Source organism: Chiloscyllium punctatum, chromosome 8 (genome assembly GCF_047496795.1).
Source record: "Chiloscyllium punctatum isolate Juve2018m chromosome 8, sChiPun1.3, whole genome shotgun sequence".
Lineage (NCBI taxonomy): Eukaryota > Metazoa > Chordata > Chondrichthyes > Orectolobiformes > Hemiscylliidae > Chiloscyllium > Chiloscyllium punctatum.
Window position 1 is genome coordinate 130,380,740 of NC_092746.1, and position 9,930 is coordinate 130,390,669.

Here is a 9,930-nt window from a genome sequence, read left to right on the forward strand (position 1 = left end):
TTGCCCTTCTAACTTCAACCTGTAAGCATTTGTTCCTTTTGTACTGTTCTTTAAGGGGGGTTTGTTTATTGGGACCATTGTGTATATTTGGAACAGCATAATTAAGTCTAATTTGGATAGACTGAGTTCTGTAGGGGTTCTTTATTCTGTTCTTTGTGTTCCATTGTGCAATTTGTGACTACATTTTTGTCTGTTTTAAAACCTGGCAATCAACCTTGTTAACTTACTCTGGGTAATTCTCACTGTACACTTACCGAAACAGATCGCAAAGTTAGGGTCTGGGCTGTCTGCTTAAGAATGTTTTGAGTGGTCTGGCCTAGTCCATAACACAATCATGGCTGACAACTTTCTCAACCCCACTGTCTTGCTTTCACCCTGTAACCTTTGATCCCCTTAGCAATCACAAACTTATCTATCTCTGTTTTAAATATATTCAATAACCTGGCCTCTACAGCCTTCTATGGCAATGAATTCCACAGATTCCCCACTCTCTGGCTAAAGAAGGTTCTCTTTATCTCTTTTCTTAAAGCTCTTCCCTTTACTCTGAGGCTGTGCCCTCAGGTTCCTGTTTCTCCTGCCACTTTCCCAAATTGTATTCCATCTGACACTTCTTTGCCCACTCTCCTGTCTAAATCTTTCTGCAGCCTCCCCACCTCCCCAATGCTACCTGTCCCTCTACCCATCTTTGTATCGTCTGTAAACTTAGCCAGAATGCCCTCAGTTCTTTCATTGAGATCATTAATGTATAAAGTGAAAGGTTGTGATCCCAACACTGAGCCTTGTGGAACACCACTTGTCGCCGGCTGCCTTCCTGAGAAGGACCCTTCCAACCCCACTCTCTGCTTCCTGCCAGAAGGCCAATCCTCTATCCACGCTCTCACACCAGGGGCCCTTACCTTACTCAGCAGCCTCCTGGGCGACACCCTGTCAAAGGCCTTCTTGAAGTGCAGGTAGACAACACCTTTTGGCTCTCCTTGGTCTAACATGCTCATTACTTCCTCCAAGATCTCTGGGGTGGAGTCCATCTGGTCCTAGTGAGTTATCCACCTTCAGATCATTCAGTTTTTTCTAGCACCTTCTTCTTGGTGATAGCCACCATACTCAGGTCTGACCCCTTCTCTCTTGAATCTTTGAGATATTTAATCTTCTTCCTCCTTATTTTGTTTTTTGTTGGTCTTTGTAAGCTTCCCAATCCTCTGGGTTCTCACTGCCCTACACCACATTATCTGCTTTCCCTTTTGTTTTGATGCTGACCCTGCCTTCCCTAGTCAGCCACGGTTGCCTCATCCTCCCTGTACCTTGATTCCTTTTCCTTGGGATGAATCCCTGCTCTATCTCCTGAATTACTCCCAGAAACTCCTGCCATTGCTGTTCCACTGTCTTTCCTGCTGGGCTCCTCTCCCAGTCAATTCTACCCAGCTCCTCCCTCATGCCTCTGGAGTTGTGTTTATTGAAGCTGCAATGGTACGTCTGGGTGAACATTGCCAGGCAGTCACAAGTAAAATTACCACTGGCAGCATGACCCCTTCTGCCAATTGTACCTCATCCACTTCAGACACACTTCTCCAACACGCAGTCCCCATGCTGGGTCATATGTGAGGAAGTCATTCTCTGCTATTCCTAACCCTATCAGCCACTCTGTCTTACACATATTCCTGTATAAAACACTTCATCAACACCCCCTTTATTCAGATACAATCAAACAAAGAATTGCAAATGCTCAAGATCTGAAATAAAAGCAGAGAGCATGGGAGAAACTCAGAAGAGGAGACACTGGACTTGAAATGTGAACTCATTTTCTCTGTCCACAGATGCTGCCAGACCTGCTGAGTTTTTCCAGTGCTCTCTGCTTTTAGTTCTCCTTTCATGCTTATCTTTCTTGTTGAGAACAAAGTGAACTCTTTTACTGAAAGCAGAAGTTGATATCTCTCAGGGAGTCAGGTTATAATCCAACAAGGATTAACCCAAAGGATTTTTACATCTCCCTCAGCGCTGTGTGGGCAAAGCTACCCTGAAGACTGTAGCCTGTTGGCCAGGAAACCCACGAGGAAGGGGACTGTGACACTACATGGTGACAAGAGGCTCTCTCTGCTTGGCAGGCAGTCAGCAACATTAAAATGGTCCGTTTTAAAGGAACACTCGTCATGGTCTCTTGTATCAGTCACTGGCATTCCCCTTGGAGATTGGTTTGGGAATGGAGTTCTGGTCCTTCTCTTGTTTTTCAGTGGAATCAGATCTGCGCATGCAGCCAAATATTTATACAGCACCTTTACATTACGAAACGTTTACAAGAACTTCACAGGAGCAAGTATAAAGTGAAATCTGACACCACCAAGGCACACAACATACTAGGGCAGATGGCCAAATACTTTGTTAAAGGACTAAGCTTTAAGAAGTTTTTGAAAGGAGGGAAGTGAGGTAGAGCTGGAGAGGGGCTGCAGTGGGATAGGCAGGGTGTGGGAGAAAACACTGGTTTAGGGAGAGGTTTTTAATAATTCATTCACAGGATGAGGGTGTCACTGGCCAGGCCAGCATTACTGCCCATCCCTAATTACCCCGAGGGCAGTTAAGAGTCAACCACATTGTTGTGGGTCTGGAGTCACATGGAGGTCAGTCTAGGTAGGGATGACAGCGTCCTTCCTCAACCTCAAAGGACATCAGTGAACCAGATGGGGTTTTCCTGACAATCAGGATTTTGAAAACACAATTTTAATGACCAATATTTGCTTGACTGGGAGCCAGTTGGAGGTTAGCAATTTCCTGACATTGTCACACTCTTAGTTTAATGATTATCAAATTCAAATTCCACCACTTGCCGAGGGGAATGCTATGGTGGGACTCAAACCCGAGACCCCAGAACATGGGGTCTCTGGATTAACACATCGTTCATAAGACTAAGAGGCCATCATTTAGTCAGAGCGTTGAATCCAGACAGTGGAAGAGAAACTCGTCAAAGGAGCAATTAAAATCAGAGGTACATCCGGCCAGAATTGGAGGGTGCAGATATCTTGGAGGTGGAGAGAGGCTGGACGAATTTCCAGAGATAGGGAAGGATGCAGGGTTTGAAGGGAGTTATCAGTTCAGCATTATCGAAGTGACTGGTGAAGTATGCTCAAGAGGTCTCTTCTTAAGGTTAAGTCAATGTTCATCTGTTCAAAATCTGTTATAATAAACTTATAATGATTTCACCAGAAACGGGGATGGGCAGCATTATAGAGATCATTTCCAACTTGTCCAAATTGATTATAATTCATGCTAACCACACTGCATCTGTAGACAACTCTTCACATACCATAAATCCCTTTGGGAAGTTCATGATGTAGTGGCAGTGTCACTAGACTAGACCCAAACTAATGCATGGAGGTCTCAGGTTCAAGTCACACCCCAGCACCACCTTAAAATAGTACTTTCAAACTCACAACCACTTCCACCTTGAAGGACAAGGGCAGCAGATACATGGGAATGCCACCCACTACAAGTTCCCCTCCGAGCCACTCAGCATCCTGACTTGGAAATATATCCCCATTCCTTCACTGTCACTGGGTCAGAATCCTGGAATTCCCTCCTTAATATCATTGTGGGTCAACCCACAGCACATGGACTGCATCGGTTCAAGAAGGCAGCTCACCCCCCACCTTCTCAAGGGGGCAACTAGGGACAGGGCAATAAATGCTGGACCCAGCCAGAGACACCCACAAACCATGAAAGAATTTTTAGAAATCCACTTGGTCTATATCAAAGCTCACATTACAGCAAATCCATGGCTTGTGTATTTAGTCCTTTGATCTCAATTCCTTAGTTAGCATCTCTGCAGTTTAGTCTGTGTACATGTGGAACATATGGAAACCAGAGTGTACAGAAAATACCACACATACACAACCTCCTCAGAATCCTTGCCAACATGCAATTCTTAGAATCTGTGGAGACATTGGGTCAGACCTATCGAGGAGTGGGAACTCTCTCAGGTTCTCACATTGGCCCCTCTTTTTTTAAACATAAGGAAGAGCTCAGTGTTTCTCGGAGGAAATTCCACTCAGGCCTCCCTCAGAAATCCAGTGCTGTACTTTCATTCTGACATTTCACACTCACACAGAGCTTTCAGGGGGTGGGGGAGGGCGGGGGTGGAGGGAAACCACATCCCCTTTTCCCCAGCAGTCAGCTGCTGTATTCTGACGTGTCCAAAATCTCAGGCAGTCACTTTAACAGCTGGCTGTTAAACATTAAATATGTCAAGTAAGTGTGAGGTTAGAGTGCTGGGAGAGTGGGGTACCAGTGGGAGGATGCCACAGAATGCTGTCAGGAGGGTGATGGGATACTCCCTACTTGCCCCTGGATGGTGGGCACCCTTGCAATGCTCGGGAAGCTCAACACCATCAGGACAAAACAGCTGCTCAACTGGCACCACATCCACAAACATCTACTCTCTCCATCACCCACATTCAGTAGCAGCAGTGTGTACCATTTACAAGATGCACGGTAGAAACTCACCAAAGATCCTCAGACAGCACCTTCCAAACTCACGACCACTTCCATCTCGAAGGACAAGGGCAGCAGATACATGGGAACACCAGCCCCTGCAAGCCACTCCCCATCCTGACTTGGAGATATATCACTGCTCCTTCACTATCACTGGGTCAGAATCCTGGAATTCCCTCCCTCAGGGCATCGTGGGTCTACCTACAGCACGTGGACTGCAGTGGATCAAGAAGGCAGCTCACCCCCACCTTCTCAAGGGGCAACTAGGGACAGGGCAGTAAACGCTGGGCCCAGACGGTGTCACCCATGTCCATTGAATGAATATTAATACAACAGGAGGGTGTCAGGTCAGATGCAAGATGACAAGAGTCCAGATAAATGAAGCAGTGTACAGGGTAGGTCGTAGTAAGTGGGATACAGGGTCAGGTGGGGAGGGGGGGGGGGAGAGGAATGGAGTCAGGCATGGAATGGGGTGGGAGAAAACAGAGTTAGGTGCAGAGTGGGGGGTGGAGCAGGGTCAGGCGTAGAGTGAGGGTAAAAATGGGGTGAGGTGGGGAGTGGGGGGGGGGGAATAGGGTTCTGGAAGATGGTGGAGACAGTTTCAACTGAGAGATTCAAGATGGCATTGGATGGTTATTTGGTGTGTAAGGGTTTAGCAAAAGGGCAGGTGATTGGCCCTAGAAGATTACTTGTTTGTGAGCCAGTATACATGTAATGTGCTGAATGGCCTTTTCCTGAGCCCTCACACGTCTGTCATTCTGTGTGCATGTGTATGCACTCACTCCTCCATGCATATACACACTGCTTGGCGTGTTTGAGTACACTGCTCTGTGTATGCGCACCACTGTATAAATTCAGTCTTTGCTCTGGGTACATGCAAACCACTCCATACACATTGATTGATTTATTTATTGTCATGTGTACCTAAGTACAGTGAAAAGTTTTGCTTGTCAGCAGTACAGGCAGATCATACTAAGCAAGGACATACAGACCATAGGGTGAAAAAAGCTTTCGGTGAATAAGGCATACAGGTCACACAGCACTGGATGTGTGCGAGACCGCTCCATGTATATGTACACGCACTACCCCGGGTGTATACACACTGCCCTGGGTATACACACACCACCCTGCATAAATACATCACCCTGGGTATACACGCACTGCCCTGCTTTTACACACCACCCTGTATATACATGCACTGCCCTGCAGAAACACACTGTCCCAGGTATATGCGCACTGCCCTGTGTATACACACCACCCTGCGTATACGCACACTGCCCCACATATACATGCACTACCCTGCGTATACACACTGCCCCACATATACATGCACTACCCTGCGTATACGCACACTGCCCCACATATACATGCACTACCCTGCGTATACGCACACTGCCCCACATATACATGCACTACCCTGCGTATACGCACACTGCCCCACATATACATGCACTACCCTGCGTATACGCACACTGCCCCACATATACATGCACTACCCTGCGTATACGCACACTGCCCCACATATACATGCACTACCCTGCGTATACGCACACTGCCCCACATATACATGCACTACCCTGCGTATACACACACTGCTCCACATATACATGCACCACCCTGCGTATACACACTGCCCCACATATACATGCACCACCCTGCGTATACACAGACTGCCCCACATATACATGCACCACCCTGCGTATACACAGACTGCCCCACATATACATGCACTACCCTGCGTATACACACTGCCCCACATATACACGCACTGTCCTGCATATACACACTGCCCTGTGTATACATGCACTGCCTGCATATACACACTGTCCTGTATATAGACGCACTGCCCTGGGTATACACACTGCCCTGGGTCAGTGTACTGTCCATACATGGAGGGTTGGGGAAGGGGGAGACAGAAGGGGCTCCTACCTGTTGCAGCTCTTTCTCGATCTCCATGGCCCGGAGCACAATGGGGCCCCTCACTGCATACTCCACCTTCTTGATCTGTTGGTTCATGGACTCGAGAGTGAGCACCTTGTTGGGGCCACGGGCCACTCCGTTCAGCTCCTCACTGGCCATGCTGTCCTTGTGAGAGGACTGCTCCCTGTGGAGAAGGAAGAGAGAGCTGAGCAGAGGGCTCCTCCTGGGAGTGAGCAGCCCTGGGAGCAGGCGAGAGCAGGGGGAGAGAGGGAGCATCGGAGCCAAGGGGGTGGGTGGGGGTGGTGAGAGAAACCTCAGTGAGTGCCCCGTGGCATCAGCTGGAGGAGGAGGAGAGAGTTCATGATTGATTCCAGAAAGTGCACTGACACTCCTGGGGGTGTGTGTGTGTGTGTTCAGGGATGTTGTTGGCAGTACACACGGACCTTGAACTAAGTCCAGAGTCTGAGGGATTTAAAAACAGGACACGTCAGAATATTGGGGGGGGAATGAGGAGACCAGGGGATGAACACGTCCCTGCAACTTCCCAACAAGGACAACTTTCCAGTTTGTAGCCAGTGTGTTCTGCTCTAGTCTGGGGGGTTTGGAGAGAGAGAGAGGGAGGGGAGGGGAGGTAGTTCAGACCAGGGCACCCACCTCTGGCTCCTTCACAGACCGGGACACACGAGCCGCTGGGAAACGAGTGCCTCTTCCTAAAACCAGCAGCGAACAGCTCAAACCGAACCACAACGCTGCACTTCGCAATTGGTTCGCAGTGGGACCTGATGGGTCTCTCTCTCTCTCACACACACACACAGACAGACAGGAGTCGATGAAATTTATCAGCAAGACAGGGAGAGCCAGCCCCTGGCTCTTGGCTCTTGGCTCTGACTCAGGTGAAAGTCACCTCCCGGAGTTGGGGAGGGCTGGGTTACAGACAAACCGGGACCGACCGGGACAACGTCAGCTCTTAAACGGGAAATGAGATCCCGAGAGAAGAGTGTGAGACAGCGGCCTGTCTGTGGGCTATACCCTGGTAACAACTCACCAGTGGGGGGGGGACTGGGGGAATCTGGTATTTATGACCCACCCTCCAGGATGGTAGTGTCGACTGAGGTGGCCGCTTTAACAGGATCACATGCCAGCACTGGGCTCTAGTACACGGTGCTGATATATCCTGACTTTTCCCATATCCCTGCACACTATTTCCATTCACATCATCCCATCCTTACCGTGCAGGAAGAAGCTGTTCAGACCATCAGACCACCTACATAACCCACAGAGGGTTCATATCCATAGCTAACCCACCGAGCCTGCACACCCCTGAACATGGCCAATCCACCTGAACCTGCATGTCTCTGGACTGTGGGAAGAAACCAGAGCACCTGGAGAAAACCCACACAGACAGTCGCCCGAGGCTGGAATCAAACCTGTGACCCTGGCGCTGTGAGGTGGCCGTGGTAACCACTAGAACATGGAACATTACAGCACAGTACAGGCCCTTCGGCCCTCGATGTTGCACCGACCTGTGAAACCGACCTGAAGCCCATCTAACCTACACTATTCCATTGTCATCCATATGCCTAGCCAATGACCATTTAAATGCCCTTAAAGTTGGCGAGTCTGCTACTGTTTCAGGCAGTGTGTTCCATGCCCCTGATACTCTCTGAGTAAAGAAACCATCTCTGACACCTGTCCTATATCTATCACCCCTCAATTTAACGCTACATTCCCCTCGTGTTAGCCATCACCATCTGAGGAAAAGGCTCTCCCTGTCCACCCGATCTAACCCTCTGATTATCTTATATGTCTCAATTAAGTCACCTCTCAATCTTCTTCTCTCCAACGAAAACAGCTTCAAGTCCCTCAACCTTTCCACATAAGACCTTCCCTCCATACCACGTAACATCCTGGTAAATCTCCTCTGCACCCTTTCCAAAGTTTCCACATCCTTCTTATAATGTGGTGACCAGAACTGTACACAGTACTCCAAGTGCAGCTGCACCAGAGTTTTGTACAGCTGGAATGTGATCTCATGGCTCTGAAATGCAATCCCGCTACCACTAAAAGCTATGCCTTCTTACAACCCTATCAACCTGGGTGGTAACATCCTAGTAATCTATGTACTTGGACACCAAGATCCCTTTGCTCATCCACACTGCCAAGAAGCTTACCATTAGCCCAGTACTCTGTATTCCTGTTGCTCCTTCCAAAGTGAATCACCTCACACTTTTCCGCATTAAACTCCATTTGCCACCTCTCAACCCAGATCTGCATCTTATCTGTGTTCCTCTGTAACCTGCAACATCCTTCAGCACTATCCACAGCTCCACCGACCTTAGTATCATCTGCAAATTTACGAGGTAAAAACAATGACTGCAGATGCTGGAAACCAGATTCTGGATTAGTGGTGCTGGAAGAGCGCAGCAGTTCAGGCAGCATCCAAGGAGCTTCTCCTTGTGCAGATGATTTATAAAAGTGACAATCAGCTACCCCATCCAATAACCATCCTGTACCCTCATGGATGCACCTGTTGGTGACCCTGCAGCCCTCCAAACTCAAGTTCAATCATTTTAAGGCCTGATCTCTCTCATGTCCTAGCCCCCTACCCTAAGCACTAAGCCTCGTTACCACACAGTTAGCCACTAACCATCTCCGTGAACAGTGACTGACCATCCCAGCTGGATCATTATTCATTCCTTTGTCTGTCCAACTGTTCTTCTCTCTCTTTAGGCTCTATCCTTATCTATTGTTTACTCCTCACCCCAACCTTACCTTCTGTATATAAATCTACATTTTCCTAGCTACCATCAGTTCTGAGGAAGGATCACCGGACCCTAAACATCTGATTTCTCTCCCCAGATGCTGCCAGACCTGCTGAGCTTTTGCAGCAATTTCTGGTTTTGTTTCTGATTTACAACATCCACAGCTCTTTTGGTTTTTAATCTCATGAGTGCCTCTATTGAACCTGCTTCCACCATATTTTAAGGCAGTGCACTCCAGACCCTAACTACTGACTGAGTGAAAAAGTTTTTTTTTCCACATATTGATTCCTGTGCCTTTTGTAAATCATTTTAAATCGATGACCCCTCTTGATCTTGTTGTTTGTCTGAGCAGGAGTAGCTCCCCCCATCTATTCTGTTCAGCCTCGCTCATGACTTTCGAAACATAGAAACTAGGAGCAGGAGGAGGCCATTCGGCCCTTCAAATCTGCTCCACCATTCAATACAGCCATGGCTGATCGTCCAACTCAGTCCCCTGCTCTCAATTTCTTCCCATGCCCTTTGAACCTTTTAGCCCAAAGAACTATATCTAACTTCTTTGTAAAAATATTCAATGTTTTGGCCTCAACAGTTTTCTGAGGCAGTGGATAGTTCTTTGGGACCTGGGCCTGTTTCCACACTGTAGGTAATCTAACCTAAACACATGAATATGAAAGGGATGCAGGGATTTGGACCAAGTGCAGGCAGAAGGGTTTAGTTTTATTTGGCATCATGTTTGGTACAGCATTGTGAGCCGAACAATTCTATGCTGTAA

The 9,930-nt window shown here is 48.0% G+C and overlaps 1 protein-coding gene across 2 annotated transcripts in view; it reads right to left on the reverse strand.

Moving 5' to 3' along the window:
• Positions 1-7,272, reverse strand: part of LOC140480918 (alanine aminotransferase 2-like) — a 72,000-nt gene extending 64,728 nt beyond the window's left edge. Inside the window, exons 1-2 of one of the 2 annotated variants that reach the window (XM_072576503.1) lie at positions 7,051-7,272; positions 6,406-6,580 (exon numbers count right to left, since the gene is read on the reverse strand). In XM_072576503.1, coding sequence (XP_072432604.1) covers positions 6,406-6,555 — 150 coding nt within the window. In that variant the 5' untranslated portion in view covers positions 6,556-6,580; positions 7,051-7,272. Of the gene's footprint in view, positions 1-6,405; positions 6,789-7,050 lie in introns of those variants that run through there. The other variant, XM_072576502.1, reaches the window with a different exon arrangement.
• Between the last annotated feature and the right edge of the window lie 2,658 nt (positions 7,273-9,930).